General features: G+C 44.9%; 1 protein-coding gene across 2 annotated transcripts in view; it reads right to left on the bottom strand.

Moving 5' to 3' along the window:
• The window catches only part of LOC138854038 (uncharacterized), a 744,329-nt gene that overhangs the window by 38,135 nt on the left and 682,100 nt on the right, over positions 1 to 24,094 (bottom strand). The window contains exon 3 of one of the 2 annotated variants that reach the window (XM_070094644.1): positions 15,277 to 15,550. In XM_070094644.1, coding sequence (XP_069950745.1) covers positions 15,277 to 15,384 — 108 coding nt within the window. In that variant the 5' untranslated portion in view covers positions 15,385 to 15,550. Of the gene's footprint in view, positions 1 to 15,276; positions 15,551 to 24,094 lie in introns of those variants that run through there. The other variant, XM_070094649.1, reaches the window with a different exon arrangement.

Genomic DNA, 24,094 nt, shown 5'->3' with positions numbered 1-24,094 from the left:
GTCCTACTGGTGTCAACACGGTGCAGTGTGTCCTACTGGTGTCAACACAGTGCAGTGTGTCCTACTGGTGTGAACACAGTGTAGTGTGTCCTACTGGTGTCAACACGGTGCAGTGTGTCCTACTAGTGTGAACACAGTGCAGTGTGTCCTACTGGTGTCAACACGGTGCAGTGTGTCCTACTGGTGTCAACACAGTGCAGTGTGTCCTACTAGTGTGAACACAGTGTAGTGTGTCCTACTGGTGTCAACACGGTGCAGTGTGTCCTACTGGTATGAACACAGTGCAGTGTGTCCTACTGGTGTGAACACAGTGCAGTGTGTCCTACTGGTGTGAACACAGTGCAGTGTGTCCTACTGGTGTCAACACAGTGCAGTGTGTCCTACTGGTGTCAACACAGTGCAGTGTGTCCTACTGGTGTGAACACGGTGCAGTGTGTCCTACTGGTGTCAACACGGTGCAGTGTGTCCTACTGGTGTGAACACAGTGTAGTGTGTCCTACTAGTGTGAACACAGTGCAGTGTGTCCTACTGGTGTGAACACAGTGCACTGTGTCCTACTGGTGTGAACACAGTGCAGTGTGTCCTACTGGTGTGAACACAGTGCAGTGTGTCCTACTGGTGTGAACACAGTGCAGTGTGTCCTACTGGTGTCAACACGGTGCAGTGTGTCATACTGGTGTCAACACGGTGCAGTGTGTCCTACTGGTGTGAACACAGTGCAGTGTGTCCTACTGGTGTGAACACAGTGCAGTGTGTCCTACTGGTGTGAACACAGTGCAGTGTGTCCTACTGGTGTCAACACGGTGCAGTGTGTCCTACTGGTGTGAACACAGTGCAGTGTGTCCTACTGGTGTCAACACAGTGCAGTGTGTCCTACTGGTGTGAACACAGTGCAGTGTGTCCTACTGGTGTCAACACAGTTCAGTGTGTCCTACTGGTGTCAACACAGCGCAGTGTGTCCTACTGGTGGAAACATAAACACACATGCAGTTTAATGTGGTCCTTTATTGACAACGTTTCGCCCACACAGCCGGCTTTTTCAAGTCACAAACAGATCTACCTGGGGTGAAAGGTATTTATAGTCAGGTTCAGAATGTTGAGGTCAGGTGGAGAATGCTGCATCTGATGATCCACTGGGTGGGGTTATAAAGTCTTGGGTAGCTTGGCAGGGGTATTGGACAAGTTGTGAGTAGACCTTCTGCAGTGTTCTATGTTCTTATGTGGGATAGAGATGAAGAAGTTTCTTGGCAAGTGGTTCAGCTATGTTATAGAAGCCGTTGTTCTGGTTGAAATTGTTGGTTACAGAGATAAGCGATGATTCCAGGATTCTTCGGTATTGAGTGTTGTCTTTTGTGGCGATAAGTCTTGAGTTTCTGTAGTTAATTAAATGGTTGTGTGAATTGCGATGTTGTACACAGGCATTCCTTGTATCGTCAGTCCTGCTTGCGTATTAGTGTTCTGAAATACGTGTTTGGAGGTCTATTGATGTTTCGCCCACGTATAATTTGTTGCAGTCATTACAAGGGATTATGTATACCCCTGCAGAGGATGGAAGCTTGTCCTGTCTACTACTGGTGATGTCCTTGATGGTCGTGGTTGTGGAGGTAGATACTTGGAATGATGTATTGGAAAAGATGTTGGAATCATGTTTGGCAATGGAGTTGGTGGGGAGGACTATGTATCTCTTCTCGGCAGTGTTTTCTCTGGGTGTGTTGAGGATATTTAATGCCCGCCGTCTGCAGTCTCTGATGAAGTGACGAGGATAGTGGAGTTTAGAAAATACTTGTTCAATTATAGTGCATTCTTCCTCAAGGAACTCATTGCTGCAGATTCTGAGTGCGCGCAGAAAAAAGCCTATAATTACACCACGTTTAGTTTTGGTGTCGTGGTGAGAGTAGAAGTGGAGAAGATCGTTTTGGTTGGTTGGTTTTCGATAGACTTTAAAACGAAGTTCATGGTCAGTTTTGCAGAGAAGAACATCAAGGAAAGGAAGAATGCTGTTGACTTCTTCTTCAAGTGTGAATTGGATTGAGGGCTCGACCTAGTTGAGCTTGTCTTGGAGAGCTTGAACGTTGAAGCGTCTGGGAGTTATGAGAAGAATGTCGTCAACATAACGGAGCCAGGTGACAGTCGAAGGAATAATGGTGGAGAAACGCTCGGCTTCCAGATGTTCCATGTATAAGTTCGCCAGGACGGCACTGAGTGGCGAGCCCATGGGTAGACCAAAAGTTTGTTGAAAGAGGTGATTTTCGAAAGAGAAACACGTAAAGCCGACACATAGTTCAACGAGGTCGATGAAATTGCTAGCTGGAATAGGAAGATCAAGTGAATCGTCAATTTTTCTGCGCAGGAGATCGATGGCTTGTGTAGTAGGTACTTTGGTGAATATAGAAGTTACGTCAAGGCTGGAAAGTTTCTTGTTCCTGATGTTGATGTTGCGAATGCGATTGAGAAGATCACCCGAGTTTTTGAGATGTGCTGGACTGATAGTGCCCAAGAGTTTGGAGAGGTGTTTTGCGAGAATTCCTGAGAGTTGGTGGGGAGCACTGCCTATTCCCGAAGATATGGGCCTCAAAGGGATACCAGGCTTGTGAGTTTTTGGTTTTTCTCCAAAGGACTCGCCGCATTCCGAGGAACTCAGAACAAGGGAAGAAACTTCTGCACACCATACCCAGCAACCCCAGACCTGCCAGAATGTACGGCCTACCAAAAACTCACAAGCCTGATATCCCTTTGAGGCCCATGTCTTCGGGAATAGGCAGTGCTCCCCACCAACTCTCAGGAATTCTCGCAAAACACCTCTCCAAACTCTTGGGCACTATCAGTCCAGCACATCTCAAACACTCGGGTGACATGCTGTGTCACACCACGGGTGCTTGCCAACCTTGTCTGACATGTGCCACACCACGGGTGCTTTCAGCCTTGTTTGACATGCTGTGCCACACCACGGGTGCTTCCAGCCTTGTTTGACATGCTGTGCCACACCACGGGTGCTTCCAGCCTTTTTTGACATGCTGTGCCACACCACGGGTGCTTCCAGCCTTGTTTGACATGCTGTGTCATACCACGGGTGCTTCCAGCCTTGTCTGACATGCTGTGCCACACCACGGGTGCTTGCCAACCTTGTCTGACATGCTGTGCCACACCACGGGTGCTTCCAGCCTTGTCTGACATGCTGTGCCACACCACGGGTGCTTCCAGCCTTTTTTGACATGCTGTGCCACACCACGGGTGCTTCCAGCCTTGTCTGGAATGCTGTGCCACACCACGGGTGCTTCCAGTCTTGTTTGACATGCTGTGTCATACCACGGGTGCTTCCAGCCTTGTCTGACATGCTGTGCCACACCACGGGTGCTTGCCAACCTTGTCTGACATGCTGTGCCTCACCACGGGTGCTTCCAGCCTTGTCTGACATGCTGTGCCACACCACGGGTGCTTCCAGCCTTGTCTGAAATGCTGTGCCACACCACGGGTGCTTCCAGCCTTGTTTGACATGCTGTGTCATACCACGGGTGCTTCCAGCCTTGTCTGACATGCTGTGCCACACCACGGGTGCTTGCCAACCTTGTCTGACATGCTGTGCCTCACCACGGGTGCTTCCAGCCTTGTCTGACATGCTGTGCCACACCACGGGTGCTTGCCAACCTTGTCTGACATGCTGTACCACACCACGGGTGCTTGCCAGCCTTGTCTGACATGCTGTGCCACACCACGGGTGCTTGCCAACCTTGTCTAACATGCTGTGCCACACCACGGGTGCTTCCAACCTTGTCTGACATGCTGTGCCACGCCACGGGTGCTTGCCAACCTTGTCTGACATACTGTGCCACACCACGGGTGTTTCCAGCATTGTCTGACACGCTGTGCCACACCACGGGTGCTTCCAACCTTGTCTGACATGCTGTGCCACACCACGGGTGCTTGCTAACCTTGTCTGACATGCTGTGCCACACCACGGGTGATTTTAGCCTTGTCTGACACGCTGTGCCACACCACGGGTGCTTGCCAACCTTGTCTGACATGCTGTGCCACACCACGGGTGCTTGCCAACCTTGTCTGACATGCTGTGCCACACCACGGGTGCTTGCCAACCTTGTCTGACATGCTGTGCCACATCACGGATGCTTGCCAGCCTTGTCTGACATGCTGTGCCACACCACGGGTGCTTCCAGCCTTGCCTGACAAGCTGTGCCACACCACTGGTGCTTCCAGCCTTGTCTGACATGCTGTGCCACACCACAGGTGTTTCCAGCCTTGCCTGACATGCTGTGCCACACCACGGGTGCTTCCAGCCTTGTCTGACATGCTGTGCCACACCACGGGTGCTTGCCAGCCTTGTCTGACATGCTGTGCCACACCACGGTTGCTTCCAGCCTTGTGTGACATGCTGTGCCACACTACGGGTGCTTCCAGCCTTGTCTGACATGCTGTGCCACACCACGGTTGCTTCCAGCCTTGTGTGACATGCTGTGCCACACTACGGGTGCTTACCAACCTTGTCTGACATGCTGTGCCACACCACTGGTGCTTCCAGCCTTGTCTGACATGCTGTGCCACACCACTGGTGCTTCCAGCCTTGTCTGACATGCTGTGCCACACCACTGGTGCTTCCAGCCTTGTGTGACATGCTGTGCCACACCACTGGTGCTTCCAGCCTTGTGTGACATGCTGTGCCACACCACTGGTGCTTCCAGCCTTGTGTGACATGCTGTGCCACACCACTGGTGCTTCCAGCCTTGTGTGACATGCTGTGCCACACCACTGGTGCTTCCAGCCTTGTCTGACATGCTGTGCCACACCACGGGTGCTTGCCAACCTTGTCTGACATGCTGTGCCACACCACGGGTGCTTCCAGCCTTGTTTGACATGCTGTGCCACACCACGGGTGCTTCCAGCCTTGTGTGACATGCTGTGCCACACCACTGGTGCTTCCAGCCTTGTCTGACATGCTGTGCCACACCACTGGTGCTTCCAGCCTTGTCTGACATGCTGTGCCACACCACTGGTGCTTCCAGCCTTGTCTGACATGCTGTGCCACACCACTGGTGCTTCCAGCCTTGTGTGACATGCTGTGCCACACTACGGGTACTTGCTTCATAGGGTTTCAAACCTATCCACTACAAGAGGGTCATTAAGGCTGCCGCACACTAGGTGCTGTCAACCTGTTATTATATATTATCTATTTTTGCATAGATTTTGTACCTTGTGAGAATAAATTAATAATAATAATAATAATAATAATAATAATAATAATAATAATAATAAAAATAATAATAATAAATAATAATAATAATAATAATAATAATAATAATAATAATAATAATAATAATAATAATAATAATAATAATAATAATAATAAATAATAATAATAATAATAATAATAATAATAATAATAATAATAATAATAGTAATAAAAGTAATAATAATAATAATAATAATAATAATAATAATAATAATAATAATAATAATAATAATAATAATAATAATAATAATAATAATAACAATAATAATAATAATAATAATAATAATAATAATAATAATAATAATAATAATAATAATAATAATAATAATAATAACAATAATAATAATAATAATAATAATAACAATAATAATAATAATAATAATAATAATAATAATAATAATAATAATAATAATAATAATAATAATAATAATAATAATAATAATAATAATAATAATAATAATTATTGCAGAACATTGTTGTACCTTGTGGCAGTTAATAATTTATTATTATTAGGAGAGACTTTGTGAAGCTCTACAGAGACCATAACATAACACAGCTCTACAGAGACCATAACATAACACAGCTCTACAGAGACCATAACATAACACAGCTCTACAGAGACCATAACATAACACAGCTCTACAGAGACCATAACATAACACAGCTCTACAGAGACGATAACATAACACAGCTCTACAGAGACCATAACATAACACAGCTCTACAGAGACCATAACATAACACAGCTCTACAGAGACCATAACATAACACAGCTCTACAGAGACCATAACATAACACAGCTCTACAGAGACCATAACATAACACAGCTCTACAGAGACCATAACATAACACAGCTCTACAGAGACCATAACATAACACAGCTCTACAGAGACCATAACATAACACAGCTCTACAGAGACCATAACATAACACAGCTCTACAGAGACCATAACATAACACAGCTCTACAGAGACCATAACATAACACAGCTCTACAGAGACCATAACATAACACAGCTCTACAGAGACCATAACATAACACAGCTGTACAGAGACCATAACATAACACAGCTCTACAGAGACCATAACATAACACAGCTCTACAGAGACCATAACATAACACAGCTGTACAGAGACCATAACATAACACAGCTCTACAGAGACCATAACATAACACAGCTCTACAGAGACCATAACATAACACAGCTGTACAGAGACCATAACATAACACAGCTCTACAGAGACCATAACATAACACAGCTCTACAGAGACCATAACATAACACAGCTGTACAGAGACCATAACATAACACAGCTGTACAGAGACCATAACATAACACAGCTGTACAGAGACCATAACATAACACAGCTCTACAGAGACCATAACATAACACAGCTCTACAGAGACCATAACATAACACAGCTCTACAGAGACCATAACATAACACAGCTCTACAGAGACCATAACATAACACAGCTCTACAGAGACAATAACATAACACAGCTCTACAGAGACCATAACATAACACAGCTCTACAGAGACCATAACATAACACAGCTCTACAGAGACCATAACATAACACAGCTCTACAGAGACCATAACATAACACAGCTCTACAGAGACCATAACATAACACAGCTCTACAGAGACCATAACATAACACAGCTCTACAGAGACCATAACATAACACAGCTCTACAGAGACCATAACATAACACAGCTCTACAGAGACCATAACATAACACAGCTCTACAGAGACCATAACATAACACAGCTCTACAGAGACCATAACATAACACAGCTCTACAGAGACCATAACATAACACAGCTCTACAGAGACCATAACATAACACAGCTCTACAGAGACGATAACATAACACAGCTCTACAGAGACGATAACATAACACAGCTCTACAGAGACCATAACATAACACAGCTCTACAGAGACCATAACATAACACAGCTCTACAGAGACCATAACATAACACAGCTCTACAGAGACCATAACATAACACAGCTCTACAGAGACCATAACATAACACAGCTCTACAGAGACGATAACATAACACAGCTCTACAGAGACCATAACATAACACAGCTCTACAGAGACCATAACATAACACAGCTCTACAGAGACCATAACATAACACAGCTCTACAGAGACCATAACATAACACAGCTCTACAGAGACGATAACATAACACAGCTCTACAGAGACCATAATATAACACAGCTCTACAGAGACCATAACATAACACAGCTCTACAGAGACGATAACATAACACAGCTCTACAGAGACCATAACATAACACAGCTCTACAGAGACCATAACATAACACAGCTCTACAGAGACCATAACATAACACAGCTCTACAGAGACCATAACATAACACAGCTCTACAGAGACGATAACATAACACAGCTCTACAGAGACCATAACAAAGCTCCACACAGTGAAATATGACTTGATAAAGCTCTACACAGAGAGAACCATGACATGAACCATGACATGAACCATGACTCCTTGCAGTCAGGACATCCACCGTGACCTCTCCTTGCAGTCAGGACATCCACCGTGACCTCTCCTTGCAGTCAGGACATCCACCGTGACCTCTCCCTGCAGTCAGGACATCCACCGTGACCTCTCCTTGCAGTCAGGACATCCACCGTGACCTCTCCTTGCAGTCAGGACATCCACCGTGACCTCTCCCTGCAGTCAGGACATCCACCGTGACCTCTCCCTGCAGTCAGGACATCCACCGTGACCTCTCCCTGCAGTCAGGACATCCACCGTGACCTCTCCTTGCAGTCAGGACATCCACCGTGACCTCTCCTTGCAGTCAGGACATCCACCGTGACCTCTCCTTGCAGTCAGGACATCCACCGTGACCTCTCCCTGCAGTCAGGACATCCACCGTGACCTCTCCCTGCAGTCAGGACATCCACCGTGACCTCTCCTTGCAGTCAGGACATCCACCGTGACCTCTCCTTGCAGTCAGGACATCCACCGTGACCTCTCCCTGTAGTCAGGACATCCAGCGTGACCTCTCCTTGCAGTCAGGACATCCACCGTGACCACTCCTTGCAGTCAGGACATCCACCGTGACCTCTTCCTGCAGTCAGGACATCCACCGTGACCTCTCCTTGCAGTCAGGACATCCACCGTGACCTCTCCTTGCAGTCAGGACATCCACCGTGACCTCTCCTTGCAGTCAGGACATCCACCGTGACCTCTCCCTGCAGTCAGGACATCCACCGTGACCTCTCCCTGCAGTCAGGACATCCACCGTGACCTCTCCTTGCAGTCAGGACATCCACCCTGACCTCTCCTTGCAGTCAGGACATCCACCGTGACCTCTCCCTGCAGTCAGGACATCCAGCTTGACCTCTCCTTGCAGTCAGGACATCCACCGTGACCTCTCCCTGCAGTCAGGACATCCACCGTGACCTCTCCTTGCAGTCAGGACATCCACCGTGACCACTCCTTGCAGTCAGGACATCCACCGTGACCTCTCCCTGCAGTCAGGACATCCACCGTGACCTCTCCCTGCAGTCAGGACATCCACCGTGACCTCTCCCTGCAGTCAGGACATCCACCGTGACCTCTCCCTGCAGTCAGGACATCCACCGTGACCTCTCCCTGCAGTCAGGACATCCACCGTGACCTCTCCTTGCAGTCAGGACATCCACCGTGACCTCTCCTTGCAGTCAGGACATCCACCGTGACCTCTCCTTGCAGTCAGGACATCCACCGTGACCTCTCCTTGCAGTCAGGACATCCAGCGTGACCTCTCCTTGCAGTCAGGACATCCACCGTGACCACTCCTTGCAGTCAGGACATCCACCGTGACCTCTTCCTGCAGTCAGGACATCCACCGTGACCTCTCCTTGCAGTCAGGACATCCACCGTGACCTCTCCTTGCAGTCAGGACATCCACCGTGACCTCTCCTTGCAGTCAGGACATCCACCCTGACCTCTCCTTGCAGTCAGGACATCCACCGTGACCTCTCCCTGCAGTCAGGACATCCAGCGTGACCTCTCCTTGCAGTCAGGACATCCACCGTGACCTCTCCCTGCAGTCAGGACATCCACCGTGACCTCTCCTTGCAGTCAGGACATCCACCGTGACCACTCCTTGCAGTCAGGACATCCACCGTGACCTCTCCCTGCAGTCAGGACATCCACCGTGACCTCTCCCTGCAGTCAGGACATCCACCATGACCTCTCCTTGCAGTCAGGACATCCACCGTGACCTCTCCCTGCAGTCAGGACATCCACCGTGACCTCTCCCTGCAGTCAGGACATCCACCGTGACCTCTCCTTGCAGACAGGACATCCACCGTGACCTCTCCTTGCAGTCAGGACATCCACCGTGACCTCTCCCTGCAGTCAGGACATCCAGCGTGACCTCTCCTTGCAGTCAGGACATCCACCGTGACCACTCCTTGCAGTCAGGACATCCACCGTGACCTCTTCCTGCAGTCAGGACATCCACCGTGACCTCTCCTTGCAGTCAGGACATCCACCGTGACCTCTCCTTGCAGTCAGGACATCCACCGTGACCTCTCCTTGCAGTCAGGACATCCACCGTGACCTCTCCCTGCAGTCAGGACATCCACCGTGACCTCTCCCTGCAGTCAGGACATCCACCGTGACCTCTCCTTGCAGTCAGGACATCCACCCTGACCTCTCCTTGCAGTCAGGACATCCACCGTGACCTCTCCCTGCAGTCAGGACATCCAGCGTGACCTCTCCTTGCAGTCAGGACATCCACCGTGACCTCTCCCTGCAGTCAGGACATCCACCGTGACCACTCCTTGCAGTCAGGACATCCACCGTGACCTCTCCCTGCAGTCAGGACATCCACCGTGACCTCTCCCTGCGGTCAGGACATCCAGCGTGACCTCTCCCTGCAGTCAGGACATCCACCGTGACCTCTCCCTGCAGTCAGGACATCCACCGTGACCTCTCCCTCCAGTCAGGACATCCACCGTGACCTCTCCCTGCAGTCAGGACATCCACCGTGACCTCTCCCTGCAGTCAGGACATCCACTGTGACCTCTCCCTGCAGTCAGGACATCCACCGTGACCTTTCCCTGCAGTCAGGACATCCACCGTGACCTCTCCCTGCAGTCAGGACATCCACCGTGACCTCTCCCTGCAGTCAGGACATCCACCGTGACCTCTCCCTGCAGTCAGGACATCCACCGTGACCTCTCCTTGCAGTCAGGACATCCACCGTGACCTCTCCCTGCAGTCAGGACATCCACCGTGACCTCTCCCTGCAGTCAGGACATCCACCGTGACCTCTCACTGCAGTCAGGACATCCACCGTGACCTCTCCCTGCAGTCAGGACATCCACCGTGACCTCTCCCTGCAGTCAGGACATCCTCCGTGACCTTTCCCTGCAGTCAGGACATCCACCGTGACCTCTCCCTGCAGTCAGGACATCCACCGTGACCTCTCCCTGCAGTCAGGACATCCACCGTGACCTCTCCCTGCAGTCAGGACATCCACCGTGACCTCTCCTTGCAGTCAGGACATCCACCGTGACCTCTCCCTGCAGTCAGGACATCCACCGTGACCTCTCCCTGCAGTCAGGACATCCACCGTGACCTCTCACTGCAGTCAGGACATCCACCGTGACCTCTCCCTGCAGTCAGGACATCCACCGTGACCTCTCCTTGCAGTCAGGACATCCACCGTGACCTCTCCCTGCAGTCAGGACATCCACCGTGACCTCTCCCTTCAGTCAGGACATCCACCGTGATCTCTCCCTGCAGTCACGACATCCACCGTGACCTCTCCCTGCAGTCAGGACATCCACCGTGACCTCTCCCTGCAGCCAGGACATCCACCGTGACCTCTCCCTGCAGTCAGGACATCCACCGTGACCTCTCCTTGCAGTCAGGACATCCACCGTGACCTCTCCCTGGTGTCTGGACATCCACCGTGACCTCTCCCTGCAGTCAGGACATCCACCGTGACCTCTCCTTGCAGTCAGGACATCCACCGTGACCTCTCCTTGCAGTCAGGACATCCACCGTGACATCTCCCACCGTGACCTCTCCCTGCAGTCAGGACACCCACCGTGACCTCTCCCTGCAACCAGCACATCCACCGTGACCTCTCCCTGCAGTCAGGACATCCACCGTGACCTCTCCCTGCAGTCAGGACATCCACCGTGACCTCTCCTTGCAGTTAGGATATCCACAGTGACATCTCCCACCGTGACCTCTCCGTGCAGTCAGGACACCCATCGTGACCTCTCCCTGCAGCCAGGACATCCACCGTGACCTCTCCCTGCAGTCAGGACACCCACCGTGACCTCTCACTGCAGTCAGAACATCCACCGTGACCTCTCCCTGCAGTCAGGACATCCACCGTGACCTCTCCCTGCAGCCAGGACATTCACCGTGACCTCTCCGTGCAGCCAGGACATTCACCGTGACCTCTCCCTGCAGTCAGGACATCCACCGTGACCTCTCCCTGCAGCCAGGACATCCACCGTGACCTCTCCCTGCAGCCAGGACATTCACCGTGACCTCTCCCTGCAGTCAGGACATCCACCGTGACCTCTCCCTGCAGCCAGGACATCCACCGTGACCTTTCCCTGCAGCCAGGACATTCACCGTGACCTCTCCCTGCAGTCAGGACATCCACCGTGACCTCTCCCTGCAGTCAGGACATCCACCGTGACCTCTCCCTGCAGTCAGGACATCCACCGTGACCTCTCCCTGCAGCCAGGACATTCACCGTGACCTCTCCCTGCATTCAGGACATCCACCGTGACCTCTCCCTGCAGTCAGAACATCCACCGCGACCTCTCCCTGTAGTCAGGACATCCACCGTGTATAGCAACACCTGCTGACACAACCACAGGAAGAGTCCAACGTGGTTGTGTGGACACTGGCCCGACCTTCGCCCCACTCACCAGGCTGGTGTTGACCCGGGCTACTCAACTGGCGGGACATGGTCCGAATCCGGACCTTCTGAGTAGTTGGACCGCGGGTTTCAGGAGAAAGCTTTGTTAAATAACAGTTGTTAGGTAAGACACATATGCAACAGTTAGACAACTTTATTCCGAAACGTTTCGCCTACACAGTAGGCTTCTTCAGTCGAATACAGAAAGTAGGCAGGAACAGTAGAGATGTGAAGACGATATAATCAGTCCATCATCCTTGAAGTCGTAGAATTTGAGGTTGTCAGTCCCTCAGCCTGGAGAAGTCCAGTTCCATAGTCAGGAACTATCTGAAGATCAAGCGACAGTGCGGAGACTTAAATACTGTCGGAAGGAGAGGTGCAGAGTAGTAGTAGTAGTGAGAATGTATCCACTGAGAGGTCATGTCCTTCTCAGATCCAACACTTCTCACTTGAAAAGCTTGTCCAAGGTGTTTTCTGTACCAAGATGCCATGTGTTGCAGTGTCTGACAAGATGAACATCAAAATGGTATACAATACTTCTCCAGGCTGAGGGACTGACAACCTCAAATTCTACGACTTCAAGGGTGATGGACTGATTACATCGTCTTCACATCTCTACTGTTCCTGCCTACTTTCTGTATTTGACTGAAGAAGCCTACTGTGTAGGCGAAACGTTTCGGAATAAAGTTGTCTAACTGTTGCATATGTGTCTTACCTACCAACCTGTCGGTATTGTATACCATTTTGATAACATAAGAACATAAGAACATAAGAACGAAGGAACACTGCAGAAGGCCTACTGGCCCATGCGAGGCAGGTCCAAGTCTCCTACCGGCTTAAGCCAATGCACCCAACCTAGACAGGTCAGGTCACATTGACTTAAGGGAGGAACACGGCAACCTGCCGGTTTAATACATTATTCTATCTGAATGGAATGCATAAACTGAATGATATTAATACAGTATTCTAGCATAGCTAAATAGTGATCTTTTCTTCCATTCAATGGTAATTCACATGTATCCGGACCTTTGCATACATTGGTACATTGGTATCCGGACCATTGCATACAATGATGCTTGTCCAAGTGGACCTTTGCTCATAGTAGTTGAGTAGCCCTGGTGTACATAGACTTGACACGGAACGCAGCTGCTGGTAATGCTCGGGTCAATTATCCATGATATCAGATGCTGGACCGAGTCTGGAGGAAGGAAGTGTGTCTCTGGTGAAACATGGAGGACAGGTGTGCGTCCTACTACCTGGAGGCTGCCTTGACAAGCAAACAGCTGTTTCTCTAAGTGTACAGGAAAGAGTGCGGTAAACCTGTTAAATAAAGAATAAAAATCACAACACTGTGACTGGAACAACATATAATGTTCCAAGTGAGACCAAAATATCGTTATTTTTCCCTCTTTTTAAGTGTGAGATAATTATGTAATCTTTTTACGACTATAGACTCCCAATGGATTATCCTATATGTCCCCATACCCCTTCTCAGACTGTCAAAATTATTACCAACAGTCCTATATTAGGTACCTTTAGAAGATGACGCATCACACGGAAGTCATCAACACGCAATCTCTTTAAAGTCTTAGTTCCAGAACTCTCACAATTTCCCTTCCAAATTAGCACGAGGCTTCATAGCTGTGCTGACGCGCCTGGTCCTGTATCTGAGAGATAAGCACTGCTGCCTCCAGCAAGTCTTGTTGTACCTTGTAATCTAGTACATGAAGGCGAAATATCTGTGTGTATGACAACACCATTATTAATGGACGGAACGATCTGTGGCCAACAAGAATGAGAACTGATGGAAGAAGGGTTTTGGGCGTTCGGACGACGTTTCACCCTGTGTAGAACTTTTTAAATCATGTTTCACTCTGTGTATACAAAGCTTTTGTGCAAGACAGGTGTATAATACCGACAAGATGAAAGTTAAGACACTTGTGCAACATCTGGTTATCTTTATTGTAGACGTTTCGCCATCCAGTGGCTTTATCAATACAGATTCTTGGACATAACAAGAAAACAGAAGAACTATATACAAAAGATGAGGTAATCAGTCCCTCAGCCTTGGAGGTGGTGTAGTAGTCGTGAAGGAGGTCATGTAGATGTCCTTTGAAAAAAGATTCCATGATGTTGCAGTGCCTGACATCATTGAATCTTTGTTCACAGGACATCTTCATGACCTCCTTCACGGCTTCTACAACTAGCCCATCAATTTGGGAAGGACCTACTTCCACTGGGGAATCCCGCCTACCAGTGACTATGCCCTCGTCTGCTACACGTCCCTATTCACTGATGCCTATATAAGCGCCAGTCTCCTTTCCTCTGCTTCAGAATCTCTACAACCACGGTGTTGTAAACACCACCTCCAAGGCTGAGGGACTGATTACCTCATCTTTTGTATATAGTTCTTCTGTTTTCTTGTTATGTCCAATAATCTGTATTGATAAAGCCACTGGATGGCGAAACGTCTATAATAAAGATACCCAGATGTTACACATGTTTCTTAACTTTCATACAAAGCTTTTAAAAGTAATCATTCGTTCTGTGTAGAGACTTTTATAATTCATGTTTCGTAATGTGTACAACTTTTTCAAGTCATTTTTCACTTTGTGAAAAGCTCTTTCAAGTCTTATCGCTTCGTATAGAGCTTTCTCAAAGTATGTTTCACTCTGTTTAGAGCTTTACTAAGTTATGTTTTTTCGGTGTAGAGCTTAACCAGTCACTATAACAGCTATATAGTATAGCGGAGGGGGAGAAACATCTCGACAAAGCTGGTGGAAATGTTCAGAATATAGCACAGTGTGTCAGCAAAGTGTAGAATAATAATATTCTTTATTTATACATGTACAAGGTATACAGACCATAGCTGACATCACTGACATACTACTATATAGAAAGCCCCTTGTTATGGTGAGCATTTCGGGAAAATTAGGTCACTTTTGTCCCAGGATGCTACCCACACCAATCCACTAACACCCAGGTACGTATTATTACTGATGAGTGAAGATAGATAAGGAATGTCTTGAGAAAACACGTTGTAAGTTTCCACCCGTACCGGGGATCGAATCATGGACCTGAGTGTGTGAGCTGAGTGATGGTACGACTCACCTGCTTGCTGGTGAGGATGATGAAGAATATGAAGGTGCTGGAGAGGAAGGCCAGCACCAGGGCAGCGGTGAGCACCACACCCAGCACCACCACCACCACCACCAGCATGGTCACCACCACCACCACCACGATCACCAGGTCACCGCGCCCTCCACCATGTCTGGAGCTCACAGCTTCACACAAGCGCTCTCCATGGTGCTCACTGTTGGTGCTCACTACTGGTGCTCACCTACACACTTGCTGCCGCCGCACCTCACACACCATCCTGCAACACCTGTAATAAGCAGAGAAGGATTAACCATTAAGCAAAATAAGCACGTGTTTAGGGCATCAAGGGAAGGGGGGCACCATAGAAATTTTCCATTACCGGATTTACCATTGTCCATATTGTTGTCCATATTGTCCATATTGTTGTCCATATTGTCCATATTGTTGTCCATATTGTCCATATTGTTGTCCATATTGTCCATATTGTTGTCCATATTGTTGTCCATATTGTCCATATTGTTGTCCATATTGTCCATATTGTCCATATTGTTGTCCATATTGTCCATATTGTCCATATTGTTGTCCACATTGTCCAGCTGAACCACCGTACACAAAAAAAGGCTCCCACAATAAATAGAAAAAAATTATACACACACACACACACACACACACACACACACACACACACACACACACACACATATATATATATATATATATATATATATATATATATATATATATATATATATATATATATATATATGCAAAACAACCACTGTGAAAGAGTAGTGAAATTCCAAGCGCTTTCGTGACTACTCACATTGCCAAGGAACTATGAAAGTAATACATCAAAGGAAGGCAATTAAAGGGCTTAGACTACACCTCACAGTCAACTCCCACAACAAAGAAACACCTGACGCACGACAATACCGGACTCATAAGAAAAGAGGAACACTGCAGTAGGTCCGCTGGACCAACTAGACAGGTCCTCACGACATCCCACTAACAATCTAATTTATATAAACCAAAGGAAATATTCATATTATTGTCAAAACTGCTTTTTATGAAACAAGATTCAATTATATTTCTGTCGACCATGGACTTGCTTGATACTACTTTCTCAACTTTTTGAAAATCAATTGGATGGTTAAAATCTCTTACATGAATAAATAGAGCATTGGAATCTTGTCCAGTTCTAATGCTATATTTATGTTGTTTTAATCTTAGTTCGAGACTTTTACCAGTTTGACCGTAATAAACTTTATCGCAAATTTTACAAGGAATCTTATAGACACATCCATCAGCATTTTGGGGAGAATTCTTTATCAAAAGTTTTTTTTACTGTATCAAGGTTTTTAAACACAACTTTAATATTAAAAGTCTTAAGAAGAGAAGGCATATCAACCAAGTTTTCATGGTAAGGGAGAACCAACATATATATATATATATATATATATATATATATATATATATATATATATATATATATATATATATATATATATATATATATATATATATATATATATATATATATATATATATATATATATATATATATATATATATATATATATAATAATAATAATAATAATAGTAATAATGATAATAATAATAATAATAATAATAATAATAATAATAATAATAATAATAATAATAAATTGGTGGGTAGACTTGAGGATGGTTATAGAGGGACCAGAGATACATCAGATCAGTGATAGTGAGAGTAGAAGGTTGATGTGAAACATAAAATGTGGAATCAGAAAGTCAGACGTGAAGGTCAGTGTTATGGTTCACTTGGTCTTCCATACAACCATCTCTGATGACAATCCACTCGTAAGTATCTCAACACATTCACTTCCTCCCTCCAGTCTGATGTTTTATCTTTCATGTATTGCACATGTTCCTTATTCAGGTGTTGCACATGTTCCTTATTCAGTAACTTTCTTGCAGTAACTTTCTATTGCAGTCTCCGCTGGTCTATCAACTTTCTCTTGCAACTCTTGTAAAAGCTGAGTTTAATATAGAGTTTAGGACCTAGTGTTCTTTTTATTATGTAAATTATTCAATAGTAACTGAGTTGTGTAATGAAGCTAACTTTGTGTAAGCAGAAAAACTGTTTTTAAGAAAAACCTAACTTAGGTTTGGTTGGTAAAAGCCTAACTTAGGTTTGGCTGGTAAAAACCTAACTTAGGTTTGGTTGGTAAAAACCTAACTTAGGTTTGGCTGGTAAAAACCTAACTTAGGTTTGGATGGTAAAAACCTAACTTAGGTTTGGCTGGTAAAAGCCTAACTTAGGTTTGGTTGGTAAAAACCTAACTTAGGTTTGGTTGGTAAAAACCTAACTTAGGTTTGGCTGGTAAAAACCTAACTTAGGTTTGGTTGGTAAAAACCTAACTTAGGTTTGGCTGGTAAAAACCTAACTTAGGTTTGGCTGGTAAAAACCTAACTTAGGTTTGGTTGGTAAAAACCTAACTTAAGTTTGGTTGGTAAAAACCTAACTTAGGTTTGGCTGGTAAAAACCTAACTTAGGTTTGGTTGGTAAAAACCTAACTTAGGTTTGGCTGGTAAAAACCTAACTTAGGTTTGGCTGGTAAAAACTAACTTAGGTTTGGCTGGTAAAAACCTAACTTAGGTTTGGTTGGTAAAAACCTAACTTAGGTTTGGTTGGTAAAAACCTAACTTAGGTTTGGCTGGTAAAAGCTAACTTAGGTTTGGTTGGTAAAAACCTAACTTAGGTTTGGTTGGTAAAAACCTAACTTAGGTTTCGTTGGTAAAAACTAACTTAGGTTTGGTTGGTAAAAACCTAACTTAGGTTTGGTTGGTAAAAACCTAACTTAGGTTTGGCTGGTAAAAACTAACTTAGGTTTGGTTGGTAAAAACTAACTTAGGTTTGGTTGGTAAAAACCTAACTTAGGTTTGGTTGGTAAAAACCTAACTTAGGTTTGGTTGGTAAAAACTAACTTAGGTTTGGTTGGTAAAAACCTAACTTAGGTTTGGTTGGTAAAAACCTAACTTAGGTTTGGTTGGTAAAAACCTAACTTAGGTTTGGTTGGTAAAAACCTAACTTAGGTTTGGTTGGTAAAAACCTAACTTAGGTTTGGTTGGTAAAAACCTAACTAAGGTGTGGTTGGTAAAAACCTAACTAAGGTGTGGTTGGTAAAAACCTAACTAAGGTGTGGTTGGTAAAAACCTAACTTAGGTTTGGTTGGTAAAAACCTAACTAAGGTGTGGTTGGTAAAAACCTAACTAAGGTGTGGTTGGTAAAAACCTAACTTAGGTTTGGCTGGTAAAAACCTAACTTAGGTTTGGCTGGTAAAAACCTAACTTAGGTTTGGTTGGTAAAAACCTAACTAAGGTGTGGTTGGTAAAAACCTAACTTAGGTTTGGTTGGTAAAAACCTAACTTAGGTTTGGTTGGTAAAAACCTAACTTAGGTTTGGTTGGTATAAACCTAACTTAGGTTTGGCTGGTAAAAACCTAACTTAGGTTTGGTTGGTAAAAACCTAACTTAGGTTTGGTTGGTAAAAACCTAACTTAGGTTTGGCTGGTAAAAACCTAACTTAGGTTTGGTTGGTAAAAACCTAACTTAGGTTTGGTTGGTAAAAACCTAACTTAGGTTTGGTTGGTAAAAACCTAACTTAGGTTTGGTTGGTAAAAACCTAACTTAGGTTTGGTTGGTAAAAACCTAACTTAGGTTTGGTTGGTAAAAACCTAACTTAGGTTTGGTTAGTAAAAACCTAACTTAGGTTTGGTTGGTAAAAACCTAACTTAGGTTTGGCTGGTAAAAACCTAACTTAGGTTTGGTTGGTAAAAACCTAACTTAGGTTTGGTTGGTAAAAACCTAACTTAGGTTTGGTTGGTAAAAACCTAACTTAGGTTTGGTTGGTAAAAACCTAACTTAGGTTTGGTTGGTAAAAACCTAACTAAGGTGTGGTTGGTAAAAACCTAACTTAGGTTTGGTTGGTAAAAACCTAACTTAGGTTTGGTTGGTAAAAACCTAACTTAGGTTTGGCTGGTAAAAACCTAACTAAGGTGTGGTTGGTTAAAACCTAACTTAGGTTTGGCTGGTAAAAACCTAACTAAGGTGTGGTTGGTAAAAACCTAACTTAGGTTTTGCTGGTAAAAACCTAACTAAGGTGTGGTTGGTAAAAACCTAACTTAGGTTTGGCTGGTAAAAACCTAACTAAGGTGTGGTTGGTAAAAACCTAACTTAGGTTTGGCTGGTAAAAACCTAACTAAGGTTTGGTTGGTAAAAACCTAACTTAGGTTTGGCTGGTAAAAACCTAACTAAGGTGTGGTTGGTAAAAACCTAACTTAGGTTTGGCTGGTAAAAACCTAACTAAGGTGTGGTTGGTAAAAACCTAACTTAGGTTTGGCTGGTAAAAACCTAACTAAGGTTTGGTTGGTAAAAACCTAACTTAGGTTTGGCTGGTAAAAACCTAACTAAGGTGTGGTTGGTAAAAACCTAACTTAGGTTTGGCTGGTAAAAACCTAACTAAGGCTTGGTTGGTAAAAACCTAACTTAGGTTTGGTTGGTAAAAACCTAACCTAGGTTTGGCTGGTAAAAACCTAACTTAGGTTTGGCTGGTAAAAACCTAACTTAGGTTTGGTTGGTAAAAACCTAACTTAGGTTTGGTTGGTAAAAACCTAACTAAGGTGTGGTTGGTAAAAACCTAACTTAGGTTTGGCTGGTAAAAACCTAACTTAGGTTTGGCTGGTAAAAACCTAACTAAGGTGTGGTTGGTAAAAACCTAACTTAGGTTTGGTTGGTAAAAACCTAACTTAGGTTTGGCTGGTAAAAACCTAACTTAGGTTTGGTTGGTAAAAACCTAACTTAGGTTTGGCTGGTAAAAACCTAACTTAGGTTTGGCTGGTAAAAACCTAACTAAGGTGTGGTTGGTAAAAACCTAACTTAGGTTTGGTTGGTAAAAACCTAACTTAGGTTTGGTTGGTAAAAACCTAACTTAGGTTTGGCTGGTAAAAACCTAACTTAGGTTTGGTTGGTAAAAACCTAACTAAGGTGTGGTTGGTAAAAACCTAACTTAGGTTTGGCTGGTAAAAACCTAACTTAGGTTTGGTTGGTAAAAACCTAACTTAGGTGTGGTTGGTAAAAACCTAACTAAGGAGTGGTTGGTAAAAACCTAACTTAGGTGTGGTTGGTAAAAACCTAACTAAGGTGTGGTTGGTAAAAACCTAACTAAGGTGTGGTTGGTAAAAACCTAACTAAGGTGCGGTTGGTAAAAACCTAACTAAGGTGTGGTTGGTAAAAACCTAACTAAGGTGTGGTTGGTAAAAACCTAACTAAGGTGTGGTTGGTAAAAACCTAACTAAGGTGTGGTTGGTAAAAACCTAACTAAGGTGTGGTTGGTAAAAACCTAACTAAGGTGTGGTTGGTAAAAACCTAACTAAGGTGTGGTTGGTAAAAACCTAACTAAGGTGTGGTTGGTAAAAACCTAACTAAGGTGTGGTTGGTAAAAACCTAACTAAGGTGTGGTTGGTAAAAACCTAACTAAGGTGTGGTTGGTAAAAACCTAACTAAGGTGTGGTTGGTAAAAACCTAACTAAGGTGTGGTTGGTAAAAACCTAACTTAGGTTTGGCTGGTAAAAACCTAACTAAGGTGTGGTTGGTAAAAACCTAACTTAGGTTTGGTTGGTAAAAACCTAACTTAGGTTTGGTTGGTAAAAACCTAACTTAGGTTTGGCTGGTAAAAACCTAACTTAGGTTTGGCTGGTAAAAACCTAACTAAGGTGTGGTTGGTAAAAACCTAACTTAGGTTTGGTTGGTAAAAACCTAACTTAGGTTTGGTTGGTAAAAACCTAACTTAGGTTTGGCTGGTAAAAACCTAACTTAGGTTTGGTTGGTAAAAACCTAACTAAGGTGTGGTTGGTAAAAACCTAACTAAGGTGTGGTTGGTAAAAACCTAACTTAGGTTTGGTTGGTAAAAACCTAACTTAGGTTTGGTTGGTAAAAACCTAACTTAGGTTTGGCTGGTAAAAACCTAACTTAGGTTTGGTTGGTAAAAACCTAACTAAGGTGTGGTTGGTAAAAACCTAACTAAGGTGTGGTTGGTAAAAACCTAACTAAGGTGTGGTTGGTAAAAACCTAACTAAGGTGTGGTTGGTAAAAACCTAACTAAGGTGTGGTTGGTAAAAACCTAACTAAGGTGTGGTTGGTAAAAACCTAACTAAGGTGTGGTTGGTAAAAACCTAACTAAGGTGTGGTTGGTAAAAACCTAACTAAGGTGTGGTTGGTAAAAACCTAACTAAGGTGTGGTTGGTAAAAACCTAACTAAGGTGTGGTTGGTAAAAACCTAACTAAGGTGTGGTTGGTAAAAACCTAACTAAGGTGTGGTTGGTAAAAACCTAACTAAGGTGTGGTTGGTAAAAACCTAACTAAGGTGTGGTTGGTAAAAACCTAACTAAGGTGTGGTTGGTAAAAACCTAACTAAGGTGTGGTTGGTAAAAACCTAACTAAGGTGTGGTTGGTAAAAACCTAACTAAGGTGTGGTTGGTAAAAACCTAACTAAGGTGTGGTTGGTAAAAACCTAACTAAGGTGTGGTTGGTAAAAACCTAACTAAGGTGTGGTTGGTAAAAACCTAACTAAGGTGTGGTTGGTAAAAACCTAACTAAGGTGTGGTTGGTAAAAACCTAACTAAGGTGTGGTTGGTAAAAACCTAACTAAGGTGTGGTTGGTAAAAACCTAACTAAGGTGTGGTTGGTAAAAACCTAACTAAGGTGTGGTTGGTAAAAACCTAACTAAGGTGTGGTTGGTAAAAACCTAACTAAGGTGTGGCTGATAAAAACAGTGCTTTTCCCTTTGATCCCAAACTATAACTCTGCATTCCACAACTTACTTAATACAACAAAATTTGATAAGCTATCGGTAAGCTCACAAGCTACATGGTAGGTTTCTGAAGCTACATGGTAGGTTTCTGAAGCTACATGGTAGGTTTCTGAAGCTACATGGTAGGTTTCTGAAGCTACATGGTAGGTTTCTGAAGCTACATGGTAGGTTTCTGAAGCTACATGGTAGGTTTCTGAAGCTACATGGTAGGTTTCTGAAGCTACGTGGTAGGTTTCTGAAGCTACATGGTAGGTTTCTGAAGCTACATGGTAGGTTTCTGAAGCTACATGGTAGGTTTCTGAAGCTACATGGTAGGTTTCTGAAGCTACATGGTAGGTTTCTGAAATCAGTTAAGAGTTTTTTACGAAGATAGTGAGGCTCAGGTTAGAGTATATAGGAGAGAGGGAGATTATTTTCCATTAGAAGTAGGTTTTAGACAGAGATTTGTGATGCCACCAGGTTGTTTAATAAATTTATAGATGGGGTTTTAAGAGGAGTGAATGCGAGGGTGTCGGTAAGATGTGTGGGATTAAAAGAAAAGAATCTAACACAAAGTGGTTGTCACAGTTGCTCTTGGCTGGTGACAGTTTTGGAAGATTCTGAAGACAAGTTGCAAAGGTTGGTGGACAAATTTGGAAGGGTATGTAAAAGAAGGAAATTAAGAGTGAACATTGGAAAGAGAAACATATGACGGCATCAATAAAATTAGGTAATAAAAGATTGGATGTGAGATTGGCGGTAGGGAGTATAGAGGAAGTGAATGTGTTCAGATATATGGGAGTGGATTTGTAAGCAGATGGGTATACAAAAGACGAGGTAAAAAATAGAACTGACCAGGGGGGGAAAGATGAGTGATGCACAGAGGAATCTCTGGAGACAAAGAACGTTATACATGGAAGCAAAGAGTGGAATGTATGAGAGTAAAGTGGTAATAATGCTCTTATATGGGTGTGAAGCAGGGGTTGTGAATGTTGTAGAAAGGAGGCAGGAGGCAGTGGAGATGTCATGTCTGAGGGTCATATCTGAGGGTCATGTTTGGTGTGAATACTATGCAGAGAATTCGTAGTTTGTAGACTGGGGGAAGTGCGGGGTTACTACAAATATTATTTAGAGGGCTGAGGAGGGGTTTCTGAGGTGTTTCAGACATTCAGAGAGGATGAAAGGAAACAGGATGACTTAGAGGGCGTGTAAGATAGGGAATGTAAGATAGGGTGGCTCTATGAAAGGTTCAGGGAAAGGGTTAACAACCCAGCAGGAAGTGAACCTACCTGTTAACAACTCATCAGGAAGTGAACCTACGTGTTAACAACACAGCGGGAAGTGAACCTACGTGTTAACAACCCAGCGGGAAGTGAACCTACGTGTTAACAACCCAGCGGGAAGTGAACCTACGTGTTAACAACCCAGCAGGAAGTGAACCTACGTGTTAACAACCCAGCAGGAAGTGAACCTATGTGTTAACAACCCAGCAGGAAGTGAACCTACGTGTCAGCCCAGCATGAAGTGAACCTACGTGTCAACCCAGCAGGAAGTGATCCTACGTGTTAACCCAGCAGGAAGTGAACCGACGTGTTAACCCAGCAGGAAGTGAACCTACGTGTCAACCCAGCAGGAAGTGAACCTACGTGTTAACCCAGCAGGAAGTGAACCTATGTGTTAACAACCCAGCAGGAAGTGAACCTACGTGTTAACAACCCAGCGGGAAGTGAACCTACGTGTTAACAACCCAGCAGGAAGTGAACCTACGTGTTAACAACCCAGAAGGAAGTGAACCAACGTGTTAACAACCCAGCAGGAAGTGAACCTACGTGTTAACAACCCAGCAGGAAGTGAACCAACGTGTTAACAACCCAGCGGGAAGTGAACCTACGTGTTAACAACCCAGCAGGAAGTGAACCTACGTGTTAACAACACAGCAGGAAGTGAACCTACGTGTTAACAACACAGCAGGAAGTGAACCTACGTGTTAACAACCCAGCA

The sequence above is a fragment of the Cherax quadricarinatus genome, chromosome 4, assembly GCF_038502225.1.
Source record: "Cherax quadricarinatus isolate ZL_2023a chromosome 4, ASM3850222v1, whole genome shotgun sequence".
Lineage (NCBI taxonomy): Eukaryota > Metazoa > Arthropoda > Malacostraca > Decapoda > Parastacidae > Cherax > Cherax quadricarinatus.
This window is presented reverse-complemented; position numbering and strand designations above follow the sequence as displayed.